Consider the following 18,567-nt stretch of genomic DNA (forward strand, 5'->3'; position numbering starts at 1 on the left):
CAGGTGTGCAGTAAAGTGACTCGGTTATACATGCACATACACCCACTCTCCTTCAGATTCTTGTCCTATGTAGGTCACTGGAGGATTGAGTGGAGCTCCCTGTGCTGCATAGTCGGTCCTTATTAGTTCTCTATTTTATATATAGTAGTGTGTATATGTTCCCTGGTGACTCAGATGGTAAAGAATCTGCCTGCAATGAAGGAGACCCAGTTCTATCCCTGGGTTGGGAAGACGCCCTGGAGGAGGGCGTGGCAACCCACTCCAGTACTCTTGCCTGGAGAATCCCATGGACAGAGGAGCCTGGCGGGCTGTAGTTCATGGGGTCACAAAGAGTCGGACATGACTGAGCGACTAATACACTTCCACAGTGTGTGTATGTTAATCCCAGTCTCCCAATTTCTCCCTTCTCCCTGGTAACCATAAGTTTGCTTTCTACATCTGTGACTCCATTTGTTTTGAAAAATAAGTTCATTTGTACCATTTTCTTTTTAGATTCCATCCATAAGCAACATCATATAATATTTGTCTTCCTCTGACTTCACTCACTTCAACAATGCCTGGCTCCACCCATGTTGCTGCAAGCTCAATATAAAAAACAAAACAACCCAATCAAAAAAAATAAAGGGTGGAAGATCTAAATAGACCTTTCTCCAAAGAAGACATGCTGCTGCTGCTAAGTCGATTCAGTCTTGTCTGACTCTGTGCGACCCCATGGACGGCAGCCCACCAGGCTCCCCCATCCCTGGGATTCTCCAGGCAAGAACACTGGAGTGGGTTGCCATTTCCTTCTCCAATGCATGAAAGTGGAAAATGAAAGTGAGGTCGCTCAGTCCTGTCTGACTCTTAGCGACCCCATGGACTGCAGCCTACCAGGCTCCTCTGTCCATGGGATTTTCCAGGCAAGAGTACTGGAGTGGGGTGCCATTGCCTTCTCCCAAAGAAGACATACAGATGGCCAAAAAGCACATGAAAAGATGCTCAACATCACTAATTAATAGAGATACACAAATCAAAACTACAATGAGGTCTCACCTCACAGTGGTCAGAATGGCCATCATCAAAAAATCTTCCAATAATAAATGCTGGAGATGGTGTGGAGAGAAGGGAACCTTCCTACACTGTTAGTGGGAATGTAAATCTGTGCAGCCACTATGGAAAACAGTACGGAGGTTCCTTAAAAAAGGAAAAGTAGAACTACCACATGATTCAGCAATTCCACTCCTGGGCATATATCCAGAGAAGAACACCATCTAAAAGGACATGCACCCTAATGTCCATTGCAGCGCTATTTACAATGGCCAAGACATGGACGCAACCTAAAAGTCCACCAACAGAAGGGTGGATAAAAGTGTGGTACATATATGTGTACACAATGGAATACTCAGTTCAGTTCAGTTCAGTCGCTCAGTCGTGTCCGACTTTGCGACCCCATGAATCGCAGCACACCAGGTCTCCCTGTCCATCACCAACTCCCGGAGTTCACTCAAACTCACGTCCATCGAGTCAGTGATACCATCCAGCCATCTCATCCTCTGTCATCCCCTTCTCCTCCTGACCCCAATCCCTCCCAGCATCAGAGTCTTTTCTAGTGAGTCAACTCTTCTCATGAGGTGGCCAAAGTACTGGAGTTTCAGCTTTAGCATCATTCCTTCCAAAGAAATCCCAGGGCTGATCTCCTTCAGAATGGACTGGTTGGATCTCCTTGCAGTCCAAGAGACTCTCAAGAGTCTTCTCCAACACCACAGTTCAAAAGCATCAATTCTTCGGCGCTCAGCCTTCTTCACAGTCCAACTCTCACATCCATACATGACCACTGGAAAAACCATAGCCTTGACTAGACGAACCTTTGCTGGCAAAGTAATGTCTCTGCTTTTGAATATGCTATCTAAGAACCTTTGCTGGCAAAGTAATGTCTCTGCTTTTGAATATGCTATCTAGGTTGGTCATAACTTTCCTTCCAAGGAGTAAGCGTCTTTTAATTTCATGGCTGCAGTCACCATCTGCAGTGATTTTGGAGCCCAAAAAAATTAAGTCTGACACTGTTTCCACTGTTTCCCCATCTATTTCCCATGAAATGATGGGACCAGATGCCATGATCTTCATTTTCTGAATGCTGAGCTTTAAGCCAACTTTTTCACTCTCCACTTTCACTTTCATCAAGAGGCAATGGAATATTACGCAGCCCCCAAAAAAGAGAGCCAGCAAGGTTTTGAAATGCAAAACGAAACAGGTCCCACAGTGCTGTTGAAGTAATTATCCACAAGAGTATCGCCTCTCCTTTTCTTCTTTGTGTTTCCCAGAGGGGCCCAAGTCCCGGTTGTTGACTTGGATGGAGCCGAGTGTGGCAAGAGCTTGGGGTGACAGAGGGAAGGCTGTCTGGGCCCTTCACCTCCATACGCTCAGCTCCCAAGGACCTGGGGGAGGAAAGGCCAACCTCACTTTGGCCCAAGCTCAGAGTTTTCATTACTGTGTTGAATTGATGGCAAATGTTTTGACCAGAAGGTCTAATATATGATGTCGTGGATTTTGTATTGTATCACCACAAAAGACAGAATTGCTGACAAGATGCTAGCACTGAGCTTGAATTCGGATGGTGTGCAGTCATGCTTTCCCCCTTCTATTAAGAAAATACACTGTGAGTATTAGCATTTGAATGGGACAATCAGTTTCCATTCATGCATTTATCCACGCTAAGTTCTAAAGGACAGGAGGATGGGAAAGCCTATTCAAAATGCTCCTCACACGCTTTCTCACCAGCTTTTATTTCAAGACAAGTATGCACACAGACTAGTCGATCAAACTCTTTGATTCAACCACTGTTGAAATGTCAAAATTCAGCAGTTTTTAACATTTTACTGTATCTGCTCTATCAGGTTATCCAGCTATAAAAATTCATGTATGAGTTTACCTTTTTATACTTTAGCTGAACCAAATCAGACGAAGTTGCTGACATCATGACAAGCCACATCATATTCAACATTTTGAACATATTTGAAAGTCAGAAGAATGGGAATTCCTCCATCACAGGTGGATTGGGTTGTTTTAGCTCAATCCTCTTACTGATAGCCACCACGTGTGTGTCAGTCACTAAGTCATGTCTGACTCTTTGTGACCCCATGGACTGTAGCCCACAAGGGTCCTCTGTCCATGGGATTCTCCAGGCAAGAATACTGGAATGGGTGGCCATTCCCTCCTCCAGGGGATCTTCCCAACCCAGGGATCAGACCCAGGTCTCCTACATTGGCAGGTGGATTCTTTACTATCTGAACCAAAGCGCTGGACATTGATAGCAACTATAAATATTTAATAAAACATTTGTCAAGCTGTTGGAAGGCAGTAGTGCACTACTAAGACATTGAAGAATTTCGGGGCCAAGATTTAAGGGAAGGGAAGCACAGAGATTTCATCCCAGCATGTAGGAGGCACTTCTCATAGGGCTTCCCTGGTGGCTCAGATGGTAGAGTCTGCCTGCAATGCAGGAGACCTGGCTTTGGTTCCTGGGCCAGGAAGATCCTGTGGAGAAGGAAATGGCAACCCACCAGTTTTCCAGATTTGCTCAGCAGTGGCCACAGGACTGGCAAAGGTCAGTTTTCATTCCAATCCCAAAGAAAGGCAATGCCAAGGAATGCTCAAACTACCACACAATTGCACTCATCTCACATGCTAGCAAAGTAATGCTCAAAATTATAGCATATTCAAAAGCAGAGACATTACTTTGCCAACAAATGTTCGTCTAGTCAAGGCTATGGTTTTTCCTATGGTCATGTATGGATGTGAGAGTTAGATTGTGAAGAAGGCTGAGCGCCAAAGAATTGATGCTTTTGAACTGTGGTGTTGGAGAAGACTCTTGAGAGTCCCTTGGACTGCAAGGAGATCCAACCAGTCCATTCTGAAGGAGATCAGCCCTGGGATTTCTTTGGAAGGAATGATGCTAAAGCTGAAACTCCAGTACTTTGGCCACCTCATGCGAAGAGTTGACTCACTGGAAAAGACTCTGATGCTGGGAGGGATTTGGGGCAGGAGGAAAAGGGGACAACAGAAGATGAAATGGCTGGATGGCATCACTGACTCGATGGACATGAGTCTGAGTGAACTCCAGGAGTTGGTGATGGACAGGGAGGCCTGGCGTGCTGCGATTCATGGGGTTGCAAAGAGTCAGACACGACTGAGCGGCTGATCTGATCTGAATGTACCAACATACCACAATAAAGATCAATCACAATTATTGATAGAAGGAAGAATCTGTTTCAAATAATGTTCAGCAGGTATGAAACTAATGATGCCTTGGCAAAGCAAGGGCAAAGTTTAGAACAAATTTCGTTTTTTTAGATAATCCAAAATAAACCATTATTCCAAATACAAGTTATCTGCATTAATGATGGAGTATTATTCATAGAATAAAACTAGAGACTTCCTTGGCATTCCAGGGGTTAAGACTCTGTGCTTCTGAAGCGCGGTGTGTGGGTTTGATCCCTAGTAGAGAAACTAAGTTTCCACCTGCTGCATGGTGAGGCCAAAAGGTGAAAAAACAAAAAAAAATCAAAATAAAATTAGATTATTAAAAAAAAAAAACCTCTGTTCTTTTAAGATGTTTCTGAAATAGGCTTCTGTAAAATTGGAGGAAAAAAAAATGGTCCATAATCTACGCAAGCTTTAGAAACACTACTTTATGTAGCCTCCATAAGCATTTCTTGAAATAAGCAGGTTTTTAGACCATATCCTTCTTTCTTTACATAGGTTGGAAATTTTTAGACACACCCACAAATACACATGCCCTCAAATATAGATTATAAATTAATGTTTATCTATATTGATTTTACCTCCTGTGAAGAAGTTATAAGTAAAGTGTTTTCACTGAAATTCTTCCTTTGTTAAAAGTAGAACTATAGTAGCTTATAATGCTTTCTTTATACAGAGAATCAGTGACAGGTGGACAATATAAAAATTTAAAAAGTAATCAAAAAGACAGCATTTTCTTAATCAGTAAAAGGTTTTAAATGTACTATCTGGAAATCACCTTTCATGTATAACTTAATAAAAATAGTTCTTGTGCAAATAGTAATTGGTATTCCAATTACTAATAACATTTTATGCTGCTTGACTATATCCTAGCAGTATAATTTACCAAGTAAATAAACTGTTTATACTAAAATTCTGTGACATGAAAAATGAAGCATTTGGAAGAGTCAACAAAAACCACACCATTTGGAAAATTCTCAGTACCAAGAGTGCCCAAAACACTTTATTGGAAGACAAAAAAAAAAAAACTCTCCAGTTACTTTCAATATATTCTACAATACATCAGTATGGTCTTTAGATCTATTCTAACCAGGTCTCAGACAATTTCTGACTAAGTTTAATCCTTATTCCAACAAGTAGTTAAATGGTCTTTCCATTTCTGGCTACTACTGATTTATTTCTAACAGTTAAGAACTGTCCTGGCCCCCATTTCTAGACAGACTTTGGGACCCGATCAGACTGCAAACAGCCACTGGAGGTAGGTGTCTGCGGCCCAGGAACCACGGGTGCAGGGTTGGCAGCAGTGACCCAAAGCTATGAAAAACAGGTTGTGTTTCGTAAATGAACCTTCTTCAGGTCTGTGCTCAGGGACTAGAGTTTCTATTACAACCTTGCTCTCCCCAGGTCAAATTATAGCCCCACTCAGTTCCGAGTGTAGGGTTTTTAGCATGTGATGAGGTGGGCTGAATTTGCCCAATGTGCCCGGAGGGGCTCAGCTGCCCATCTGGATGGTTGTCAGTCAGGAAGCAGGGGTAGATGGCATTTGTGGGGTTATTTTATCCTCTTCTCACTTCTACGTGAGTTGGCAGACTCTTAACTTTTCAACATTTATTTTGGACAAATGCCTCAATTTACCTATAAAACAGGCACACTAAGCTACTCCTTTCCCTTTAGGAATATGATTATATTCAAACTAATGCACTATTTTAAGATGACAGCCGTGGACAACAGTGTTGGAATCATGTTGTGACATTAGTTTGTTACCTGAATAAAGCTATTAAATGAGAAAGAAATGATATAAAGTTTATTTATTACATATATCTTTTTAATTTTAATACAAAGTCAGATTTTTAAAAGTTGTACAAAGAAACCTAAAAACGCTTTCCATCTGCGTGATGAGCTTTCCTGTCTTTTCCTGTACAGGCCGAGACGCTTGCCTCTGCTAATAAGGAAGGCTGAGCGTGTCCAGCACCATCTGAATAGCTTGCAGAGGAGTCATGACTTCTTCCACATTATCTCTTCTCAAAACCCAGTCTGGTTTGAGTCTGTGAGAAGAACAAAAACCTTTCATTAACCGAGTTCTTCTCTTAAAAAAGAGTCATGTCTACCGCTTTGTCTTAACTGAAAGGTAGCCCCTCGTGGACACATCACCCCCTCCAGGCCCCTCACGCAGGTGGAAGGCTTCCTGTTATTGTCTTTCATAACTTCAGATCGTTTCTACCTATCTTCCCCGAAGGATGATGGTGGCTCCTTTGAAGCTCAGGCTATTCAGCCATGAAACCCCAGGGTTTTGTCTGTAAACCTGGTTCCTGGTCTCCACTGGACTCCTGTCCCATCTCAGAACTCCAAATCCTTGCAGCCAAAGAGATAACCCCTCTTCTGTCCGTTTCTGCCCCCTTCCTGCAGCGCCACCCCTTGTCATGTGACCACACGATAAACTGGCACCACCCTCAGAAGGTGCCCGGCCTTCCATCCCCAACCACCACTTGGGATTCATCAGCATCCTTCAACTTAACATGTCCATGCTCGCACGCTCCGCCCGCTGGGGGCCCACTTCTGGGACCTCAGTGCAGGCCCGCCCCCAGCACAGCGCTGCACACCTTTCCCTCCCGGCTGCCTTGGGTACCCCAGTATAATCTCCTTTGAAAATGCTGTTAACGCTATTGTTGCTCTTTCCTACTGAATTCAGCTGGAAAGTTCTAGTCAGATTCCCAGTTGAATCCAGGTATCTGCCTTTTCCATTCCTGCAAGCTGAACAGTGCTAAAGAGAAACTGCACAACCAGGCTGGCTGACTGTACGCCAGCGATTGAAACCACCTAGAGATTGCTTCCTTTCTCTTTCCCCAAGATGACTATTTTATTTTTCAAATGTCCCCTCCACACCCTCCCCCATCTGCTGCTGAGTTAATGTTTATAATCTCCTTCACTGAGAAAACAGCATCATATCCATCTTCCTCACATGAATCCCTACCACTATACACAATTCCATTTTCTTACTCTTTTCAGTTCAAATTCCAAGTATCAATTAATTGGTGGGGGGTGGGGGGTGGAGAGTGGTCACACAGAGTGGGTGTTTCCCTGTCATGGACGAGCACTGTGTGAAGAGAGAGCTGAAATCTAGGCCAGGTAAGATGTGGATGAACCTCATGAAGGTGGATTTATTAAGCTAAATAGAAAAGTTCATCACAGGAAGCTGCCTGTGTTTGATCCCATGTACGGGACAAACCAGAAAAGGCAAAACTAAAGATTCTGAAATCATGTCAGCAGTTTCCAGAATCGGGGGTCAACGTGAGAGAACTGACTGAAAGGGGCACAAGGGAACCTTGTTGTGACTGAAATATTTTATCTCAGAAAAGGTGCATGTAGACTGTTTGGAGTTTTACCTGCCCACTCCCCCCAACAACGCCCCCCCAAAAACAAACCCCTGACTGTGTCCTGATGCTGGGAAAGATTGAGGGCTGGAGAAGGGGATGACAGGATGAGATGGTTGGATGGCATCACCAACTCAGTGGACATGAGTTTGAGCAAACTCCAGGAGACAGTGAAGGACAGGGGAGTCTGGTGTGCTGCAGTCCTTTGGGTTGCAAAGAGTTGGACATGACTGAGCAACTGAACAACAAATCTCAAAAGGGGGGGTGGGGGTGGGGGGAAGAATCTATTCATTAATATATGAATAGTTCTACAATATAATTCATATTAAAATATACCAAGTTATTAAATAAACATCATACGTAGAAAAGGTGGTGGTAGTGCTCAGTAGCGTCCGGCTCTCGGCAGCCCTGTGCACTGCAGCCCGCCAGGCTCCTCTGTCCACGGGATTCCCAGGCAAGGATACTGGAGGGGGTTGCCATTTCCTCCTCCAAGGGATCTTCCCCACCCAGGGACTGAACCCACATCTCTTGCATCTCCTGCTTGGCAGGAGGATCCTTTAACACTGAGCGACCCGGGAAGCCCTGCCTTAATGAACAAATGAATGTTTGGTGACACGGAACTGCAGGGTACATGTACTGCTCACCTTGAAACCATTGTGGTTCTTACAGGTGTTTCTGGAAAAAAGGAAAGGCTCACAGAAGAATTCTTCTTTTGTTTACAAAGGATTCTTTCAGTATTCACTTTATGCTTATGAGCTGTAAGTTTGTAGAGACTATAAATACGGTCGACAACTTTGGACCTACTTTGAACATCCTGAAAAAGAAAATGTATGTTTCTTAAAACAGTAACAAGGATTAAACTTCATATCCTTTCTTTGCCAGAAAAATCAATCACAGTTAACAAACACTGTGCAGTAAATGACAAGTTTTTAACAATAAAAAGCCATGCTCTCCAAGTGCAGCAGTTAGACTGGTTTAAACTATAAACTAATTTAAAAGAATCACAAAGAGGGCAAATATTCAAAAATTATACACTTAATTCCATACTGAATAAAAAAAGCAAACATTAGAGTCAATATACCTATTATTTATAGTTACCAAGTCTCATGAATTTTACCTTATCAAAGATTACAGCGTTACCCACCTACCTCTCACAGAAGCAGCCCCAGGTCAAGCACAGTCTCTGGCCCAGACCACTGAGTGCCTACACTTGCCTCCTTCCTTGATGGTCTCCCTACATCTCAAATGCTCTCCCAAATCCATTCTTCAATCAGCAGCCAAGGTGATGTTAAAACTTAAACTGAACATATTCCTTTGCTTAAAAAACCTTCGGTGGTTTCCCATAGTTCTCAGGATAAAGGTCACAATCCTATCCCGGCCCATGGTGAGCCCTGCTGCCTGCACACCTGGAGAGGGTAACGCAGAGACCTCACCAGGGAACGTCTGACATGTCTTTACATCACAGCGAGAGGATGTTGCTTCCTGGTTGGCACGGTTCTTACTTCCCTCAAGTGCATGGAAGCTGGCTGCTCCTGTGTGTGCCCAGTCATGTCTGACTCTTTGTGGCCTGACGGACTGCAGCCCGCCAGGCTCCTCTGTCCATGGAAGTTTCCAGGCAAGAATGCTGGAGTGGGTTCCATTTTCCTACTTCAAGGGCTGTAATAAATTCTACTTCTAGAATTCAGCTCCTCTGACACGTGAGGAACAATCAGATCAGCCCCAAAAGCAGGTGTGAACACACACAAAACCCTATTTAAGTTATGATAATTTCTGCATAAAAGTCTTGGGCTTAAGAACATGCAAAAATAACCGCAAAGGAAAAAAAGCTAATGAATACTCACCAAAGCTCGAGTTGTCGTCTTTAATAAAACAGCCAACAAACAACAGGTTTTTGTGAAAATGCTTCTGCTCTTGTCGGCGACTTTATCACCAGACTTTTCCTGGTACATCTGCATAAGCTCCAGCAGTGTATCTACACAGTTTTCGACATCATAAATCGCTGAAGTTGTCTTCTCATACTGGAGGAGAACAGAACCAGGTTACGAGTTACAATGAGGGCAGATTCTCTTAGAAACACCAACTGAGAAGGAGGCTGAGAGCCATATTTTGGACCATGTGCATCAAGAGCGAGGACTTTATGAGATGACTTTCCGAGGTCATTTCTGGATCCATCTTATATGCACATGCGCCTTTTAATGTTTTTCTTCCCAACCTACTTTAAAGTTCCACAAAAAATGAATCAAATCTGAAATCTCTGAAAGTGCACACCTTGATGTAAATGAAAACAAGGTAAAAACCAGGGACGTTTTAGTGAGACCCTCTCAGAAAAAAGATAACATATCTGTGATAGGTAATCCTAGGTTAAGATAACCATAAAGATAAGATTTACTGCTTGTTACCCTACTCATGCTTCCTGAGAAGAAGGTGAGCTTGCTTTAAAATAAATAAATGTGACGATCACTAGCCAAGAATATATCTTTCATGCTTTAATTGTGAATCGCATCATTAGATTCATGTTGACATCTGCATGGTAACAGATAATGCTACTGGTACTAAGCAATATGAACACTTAGCACTTGTTTGGCACATCTGTGGATCAAGCACATTATGTGCACGGATTCATTTAATTCTCACAATAACATTATGAGAAAGGTACGATGACTACCCTCAGTTTACATTAAAAAAAGGGAAGCACAGAGAGGCTGAGTAACCCAGAGTGAGCGGCAGAGCTGGGATGCAAGCCCAGGCAGTCTGGCATCAGAGTCTCTTGTCTCAACCACTACTCCTCAAAGAGAAAAAGCCCAGGGGAAGTCTCGAAGTTACAGCTGATGGATAGGGCGAGGAGGATAAACCTGCCATGTCGACATCTCTGCATGTGTCAGTTTGGTGGAGACTACCTTGAGCAGTCCAAGGCCAAAAGGCTGACATTCGTACCGAGAGGTCCCAGGGAGCCCCGAGTACAGTGGTGGATCATCCTGCTCTGCTGGCTGTGATGAGAAGAGGTGCTGCTGCTCTGGCACAGCACAGCGTGTAGAGGGTCAGCTCCGGCGGGGGGGGGGGGGGGGGCGTAAGCCCACGTCTGGCCCCACCACTGACCACACGCTGGTCCTCAGGCTGGGACCCTCCCTCCCGTAAGAATGATTATTCCTTCACTACAAGAAGGGAGTGAAAAAGCTGGCTTGAAACTCAACATTAAAAACATGAAGATCGTGGCATCTGATCCTATCACTTCATGACAAATAGGGAAGAAGTGGAAGCAGTGATAAATTTTCTTTTCTTGGGCTCCAAAATCATTGGGGACAGTGACTTCAGCCATGAAATTAAAAGATGCTTGCTCCTTGGAAGGAAAGCTATGACAAACCTAGACAGCATATTAAAAAGCAGAGACATCACTTTGCCAACAAAGGTCCATATAGTCAACGCTATGGTTTTTCCAGTAGTCATGTACAGATCTGAGAGTTGGACCATAAAGAAGGCTGAGCGCTGAAGAATTGATGCTTTCAAATTGTGGTGTTGGAGAAGACTCTTGAGAGTTCCTTGGTCAGCAAGGAGATCAAACCAGTCAATCCAAAAGGAAATCAACCCTGAAAATTCATTGGAAGAATTGATGCTGAAGCTCCAATACTTTGGCCACCTAATTTTTGATGAGCCAACTCATTGGAAAAGACCCTGATGCTGGGAAAGACTGAAGGCAGGAGGAGAAGGGGATGACGGAGGATGAGATGGTTAGACAGCATTACCAATTCAAGGGACGTGAATTTGAGCAAACTGTGGGAGATAGTGAAGGACAGGGGAACCTGGCAGGCAGCAGTCCATGGGGTCACAAAGTAGGACACGACTGAACAAAAAATAACAACAACCAATGGGAAGGATGATACAAACCACCTTAGAGGATTAACATGAGGACTTAATTAAATGCTGCATGAGAAGCATTAGCACGTAGTTAGCAAGTCCTTGATAAATGCTTGCCATCACCGTTATGAATACTACAACAACAGAAGAAATAAAATCATAACATATTCAGTGTCTCTATGTACAGCCATGTTAAACGAGTCAACATATCCCCCTAAAACCCTGGCATGCAGTAAATGCACTGTAACTTGGGGATCTCAGCTCTAGTGATGAGCAAGCATAGACCTAACTTGCTGGAGGACAGCTCTGGACCACGGGACGCTTCACAATCGAGCTGGAAAGTACCTTGGCGACATTAAGCAAGACCTGCATGGCGTATCTGATGACCTCCATACACGGGACGCTCCGATTACAGCTTCGGATCAAGACAAATATTTTAGAGATTGCTCCGCTCTGGGCCATCTTCTCGCAGCAAATTGAAGACAGTCTAGTAACTGCCTCTGAAAGAGGAAGAAAAAAAAAGATAAAGTCACAACAACAAAAATCAGCATCTTAACTACTCGTGTGTGCTAAGTTGCTTCAGTCCTGTCTGACTCTGTGACCCCATGGACTGTAGCCCGCCAGGCTCCTCTGTCCATGGGGATTCTCCAGGCAAGAATACTGGAGTGGGTTGCCATGCCCTCCTCCAGGGGCTCTTCCCAACCCAGGGATCAAACCCACGTCTCTTACATCTCCTGCACTGGCAGGCAGGCTCTTTACCACTAGCGCCACCTGGGAAGCCCCTTCTTTGTCTACTCTAAGGTAAAAATGCATTTCTAGCCTTCTACAAGAGACTGTTGAAACAAACTAACCCAGGTGCTTCAGGGCCTCAAGCACGGTGGAAAGGTACTTGTACGTCAGGAGATGGTGCAGGGCGACTGCTGTTCTGTGGTAGAGCTTGCTTTCTTCTCGAATCTCCCTGTTAACACACTGAAGTCTCTGTCGAATGGCTTTAGTTTTTGTACTATCATTTTTCTTCCTCCAAGAATATCCTCTCCATAGTGCCTTAAAGAGACAAACCAGTAACGTGAAGATTGCAACCCCTGGTGTTGTGAATTTATATCTATATCTACTTCCAAACAAAGTAAATATTTTCAGTAAAATTATATGATGCAGTCAGACAGTTTACAAGTAGAACTTCAATTCAGGATCTAATAAAGAGCAAAATAAATTTTTCTAAGAAGAAATACGTATAATATTCCTGTATATGAGCTAAAGTAGCATTCATTGGTCAAAGGTGGCTAACTGTATTCAAAATGCAAAAATACTTTTGCAGCTCTCAGTCATCAACTTCCTAAAGGGAATTTGAAAATAAAGTGCTTAACAATGAAATTATGGTAGCATAGTGCTTATGAATGATTCTTTTGGCCAGCCTTAGTTTTCTAGAATGAGTGAGATTGTGCTTTTTAAAATGTTAGATGTAGAATTCCCGGGCGGTCCAGTGGTTAGGACTCAGCACTTTCCATGCTGTGGCCTGAGTTCAATCCCTGGTTGGGGAACGAAGATCCTGCAAGCCTTGAGGTATGGCCAAAAAATAAAATAAAATAAAATGTTAGATATCATGTAGATGAATTGCAAAATCATAATATTTTCGGTTACCTGAATTTTAGCAATTCTTTTGTTAAAGTTTTCCTGCTTTTTACGGAGGAGGAAACGGCGGACAGCTCTCTGTATTACGGAGGCAGCCCTGCTGTGCTGCCTCGCTTGTTCTCGAGCTTCATGCTGAATGTTTATGATGCTGTATTTCTGAAGAAACCTCTTACGCTGTGATCTTGCTCGAAACCATCTCTGTTTCAGATGGATGAAGATCTTTATTATTTCAGGTTTTTTAAATAAATGTATACATATATACACAAATGAAATAAATAGAACATTATATTGGATTTCTTTCAACCCTCCCCAGTGGCATGACTTTCCCACCCAAGTTGGTGCAGATCCTTCCAGGCCACAGTATGTGAGTGTGAATGTGTGCGTGTGTAAGTGTGTGCATGTGAATTCAACCCTGTACAACATATTCCTCATTTCATAATTTATATAAATCTTATTAAGCTGTGTATTATTCTTCAATTACTTTTTTTACTTAACATACACAAATGGGATTCTTATTCAGAATACATAAAGAACTCCTATAATTTATTAAAAAAAAAACACTCAACAGAAAAACAAGCAAGGTATATGGAAAAAAATCTTTTTAAAGCACATTATACACAGATAAGAATTTGAATAATCAACACAGGTGACATTTTTTTTTCAGAATTGTTAGCAGTCAAAGGAAATCCAAAACAAAAATGATATAATTTGCCATTCATCAAAATGACAGAAATCACAAAGTCTTCCAATGCCACAAGTTGGCAAGAGTGTCGAGAAAGAAACAGGTACCCTCAGATGTTGCTAGTAGAAGAGTAAATGAGTCCAAAGCACCAGAGAATAAGTCATAGCTTCAGTACCGTGCCATAAAACATCAACTTATCTCTAAACCATCAAGACATCCTAACAGCTGTGTGGCCAAAGCTAAATGTTACATAACCTTACTAGAGGTATTCGGAAATTGCTTATGAAATATCAAAAAACTTTATAAACAAAAATTAGATCATAGTCTTAATGCAAAGGAAAGCTAACCTGAATACAGATGGCTGAGTTAAGCTGTTTATTGTTAGCGTGCTTCAGAGCCACATGACGTCTATAGGCTCTTTGAATTCTAAGAGCAGACAGGTGATAAAAGGCAGCTGCTGCAAAGTGAAGAAGCCGAATTTTGGCTCTCTGCTCTGAGATCTGAAGGAGAAAAAAAGATTAACAATCAAATAGTTAACTCTTGAGACGATCAACCAATGCTTATTTCTGTGTATCTTCAATATCAAGTTATATAAATTAGCAATAGTAAGTTAACTTTTAACTATTAAAATTATCTACATTGTAACTTGAAGTAATTATATTCCTTTGCTGTTGTTGTTCAGTCACTAAGTTGTGTCTGACTCTGCGACCCCATGGACTGTAGCACACCAGACTCCTCTGTCCATGGGATTTCCCAGACAAGAATACTGGAGTGGGGAGCCATTTCCACCCTCAGGGGATCTTCCCGACCCAGAGACTGAACTCATGTCTCCTGCATTGGTAGGCAAATTCTTTACCACTGAGCCACCTGGGAAGCCCCCAATTATATTCCTTACAATATTTTCAGTGGTGAAACCCCTAACTGAGGGTATAGAAAGCAAAACTATATTTGGGCACTTCACTCAAGAATTTAATTAGGCTACCCAATACCAGCTAGTTAAGGCTTAAAATGTACTAACTGTAACAGGAGAGGTCTGCTGCTGCTGCTAAGTCGCTTCAGTCGTGTCCGACTCTGTGCGACCTCATAGATGGCAGCCCATCAGGCTCCATCGTCCCTGGGATTCTCCAGGCAAGAACACTGGAGTGGGTTGCCATTTCCTTCTCCAATGCATGAAAGTGAAAAGGGAAAGTGAAGTCGCTCAGTCGTGTCTGACTCTTAGCGACCCCATGGACTGCAGCCTACCAGGCTCCTCCATCCATGGGATTTTCCAGGCAAGAGTACTGGGCTGGGGTGCCATTGCCTTCTGCGAGAGGAGAGGTCTAGGAATACTAAAATCAGGAAGGGCTGGCGTGTTCCAAGCAGACTGGCTGGAGACGGTGATATCAAGTGGGACAAACATCTGATCAGATCTCTCTAGTGTCAGGCAGTGTCGCTATGTAGCGGACTCCTGTAGCAGAAGCTCCTGACAGGGGCCTTTGGCCTTCAGAGTTCCAGCTTATACTCAAAGAACAAAACACAGATTTCTCCTTTAAGTTTTTTTTTCTTGTTTGCCAGTGCTGCATATATAGGATGCCCAGGACGTTACGAATTCCCTAAGGAGGATTCTTCCCTGCTGAAGGTGTGGAAATCATTGCAGGATGGTCTTACAACGCCCTGACAGAGTTGCCTGTGGTAGCACAGGACGACGTGGATATCAACCTGCTGCACAGGTGGAGCCCTCACTCAGACTTCAGCTCCTTTGTTAAGATTTATTACACGAGAGAATCTATGTTGTATTTCTGGGGAGCATCCAGGAAACAGATATCCTACTTAAAAATACTCACCCTTTTTCTTACGAGCCAACCACGCACCAGTGCTTGTAGGACAACTGTAGATTTTTTTAATTCAACATATTTCATCCTCTGATGCTTCCCAGCCTTCCTGGCTCGTATGTATCTCTGTATGGTCAAAGCAGCTGATTTCTGCTGGAGAAATGCCTGCCTTGCTTTATATCCTCTGAAATTTGCTTGGATCAAACAAGCAGCTTGATGTCTCTATAAGGAAAAATTTGCAAGTGATGTTAACATATAGATATAATATTTCAACTCACTGGAGGTTCTGGAATTTCTCAATGTAAAATCAAATGTATATTTTTTAGTTTAAGATGTCATATGTCATAGATTTCAAAACCCATAGAGGTTTATAGCTGAAAGTGAAGTTTTATGGGGATGTAAACCAGGAGCTATAGATACCAGGTACTCTTCCCCTCTCTTTCTCTTAATACTTTTCACTGTGAATGAGCAAAGGACTAATATTACTACAGGACAGATGCACCTAATAAAACAACTAGTTACACTCTAGAGAGGAGAATGGACGTCATAAGCAGCTGTGAGGGAAGCTGTCAGCAGCTTCAAGAACCGCAGTGCAGGCCCAGCCCATCGTAGGCTCCTTGGTTCCAGAACATCCTTACAATCAAATTCCAAGCCATGTAAATCTCTGGATTGAAACAGGAACCAGATTTGTTTTATGACACAGACCCCCACGTATTAGTTGAGTGACCTTGAGCAAATCCCTTTTCGTCTCCAGACCTTGCTTTACTCATCTATAAAACGGGAATGCTGACAATAACTACCTCATGAGAATCCCCTTAGTAAATATATAATAGAAGGTGTAATAATAATAGTGGGTATATAATCATACATAGTGAATATTACATGAATGTAAACATTTACAAGTAAACTTTTAATTTATTAAAAGATCATAGGTATCAGTACTATTCTAAACCTGATGCTAAATATTTTAAACAGATCACCAATTGTGGCTGAAAGAGTATGTGTTTGACTCATACAGATAAGATATGCTACATCTATTATGACTTTTTTCCAAATAAATCACTTCAAACTTTGAGAATACTTTATAAATATAGGTACACACACACAAAAATATTTACAAATAGTATTTTTATGAGTGAATATAATTTTTAATTGACTGCAATGATGTAATTAAAATAAATGTATAGTTAGGTCTTGACTCTTTTTGTTTTCTATTTTCTACAGTAGTTCTTTACACATGAACTGCTTTTTTTAACACCTACTTTAGTCATTAAGGATTGTTCATGAGTTGTTCTTCCAGAGAGTACAGTTCTCCATCTTCTCTGAATGATGACTGCTGATGCTCTCACATTCAAAAACCTACAAAGCAATTATTGGAAAGCGATTTCAAATTAATTTATTCAGTAAGTATTTATTGCCCACCCCTATAAATACTAAAGGAGAAAGAAGGTATACGAAAGGCAAGAAGAGAATAAATAAAAACTGGAAACGAGTAATTTATATCAGGGTCTAGCAATCAGGATGGTGCAAACACACACACAGAGACACAACAGGACAACACAATGCAAAAGAAATTCTACAACTGGCAGTGTTTCAGTGGTCAGGAAATAGTAAGTTCTAGAATGACAAAAGATTCTGAACTGATCAGGAGAAAGTAGGATTAGCTAGATCTAGAGAAAAGCCTCAATAAAGGGGTGGTGGTAGAATGAATGGCAGAGAATAAAATCTGAGTCCACATTGTAATAAAGTCTTTAAGCAGACAGAGGTGGCCAAGAAGAGAGCGTGGGACGGTGGAACAGCATCAGCAAGTGAGAAGTGGACACTCAACTGAAAAAGATGAGTGCTATCAAAAGATCTCAAAAGACAGAACTGGAGAAAAACTTAAAATGTGAGGGACCGCGATTAAACTTTAGTGTCAATATAGTAGTAATAGGCAACAACATAGAATGGGCAGGTCTTTATCTGTTCACAACTGTGTGGAAAAGACAGAGAGATCAACTAAGTCATGTCACCACTCTTCCTAGAAAATAAGGCTGAATGTCAACAGGAAAACTAAATACTGGTCCTTAATAGCTGAGAGCAGCAACTATGTTTATTTGTTAAGCCTGACTCTACCCATGGAATTAATCAAGAAACACTTCTAACACGAGTGTGCTCTCCTAAAACAATCTTTAAACCACGATACAATAATTCATCAATTCTGGGAACAGAAGAAAAAATTCTTACACTATGGAATAAACAATAGCATGAACAATCTGGTAAGAGCTTCTGAAAACGTGTTTCAAAGAAATGAAGTAGGAAGAGGGAAATAGAATTAACACAGACAAGTTGGTAATTATGTCATCATTAAGGATAGAGAACAGGTGATAATACAAGCTTAAAAAAAAAAAAGAAATGTTGCCAATAACTAAATCAACAAACAAAATGGACCAGTGCACTAACAAGCAAAGCCACAGTACTATATCATTTTACCTACTTCCCATTCCTCCATCTGTACTCTTATCCTTAAGAACCTGAGTTAATCAAATTTAAGTAAATACTTTCACATCACTTCATGGCAAGTAGATGGGGGAAAAGTGGAAACAGTGACAGATTTTATTTTCTTGGGCTCCAAAATCGCTGTGGATGGTGACTGCAGCCATGAAATGAAAAGATGCTTGCTCCTTGGAAGAAAAGCTATAACAAACCTAAACAGCATATTAAAAAGCAGAGACATCACTTTACCAACAAAGGTCCATATAGTCAAAGCTGTTTTTCCAGTAGTCACGTATAGATCTGAGAGTTGGACCAGAAAGAAGGCTGAGCACCAAAGAATTGATGCTTTCGAATTGTGATGCTAAGAGAAGACTCTCGAGAGTCCCTTGGACTGCAAGGAGATCCAACCAGTCCATCCTAAAGGAGATCAGTCCTGAATATTCATTGGAAGGACTGATGCTGAAGCTGAAACTCCAATACTTGGGCCACCTGATGCAAAGAGCTGACT

The 18,567-nt window shown here is 42.1% G+C and overlaps 1 protein-coding gene across 1 annotated transcript in view; it reads right to left on the reverse strand.

The window, feature by feature from the left end:
• Positions 1 to 5,213: 5,213 nt before the first annotated feature.
• ASPM (abnormal spindle microtubule assembly) overlaps positions 5,214 to 18,567 on the reverse strand; it is a 61,957-nt gene continuing 48,603 nt past the window's right edge. Inside the window, 9 exon segments of the mRNA XM_027565769.1 lie at positions 5,214 to 6,284; positions 8,255 to 8,424; positions 9,452 to 9,628; positions 11,808 to 11,962; positions 12,314 to 12,506; positions 13,101 to 13,289; positions 14,121 to 14,273; positions 15,597 to 15,806; positions 16,847 to 16,943. Of these exon segments, the coding sequence (XP_027421570.1) occupies positions 6,182 to 6,284; positions 8,255 to 8,424; positions 9,452 to 9,628; positions 11,808 to 11,962; positions 12,314 to 12,506; positions 13,101 to 13,289; positions 14,121 to 14,273; positions 15,597 to 15,806; positions 16,847 to 16,943 (1,447 nt within the window). The 3' untranslated portion in view covers positions 5,214 to 6,181.

The sequence above is a fragment of the Bos indicus x Bos taurus genome, chromosome 16, assembly GCF_003369695.1.
Source record: "Bos indicus x Bos taurus breed Angus x Brahman F1 hybrid chromosome 16, Bos_hybrid_MaternalHap_v2.0, whole genome shotgun sequence".
Classification (NCBI taxonomy): Eukaryota; Metazoa; Chordata; class Mammalia; order Artiodactyla; family Bovidae; genus Bos; species Bos indicus x Bos taurus.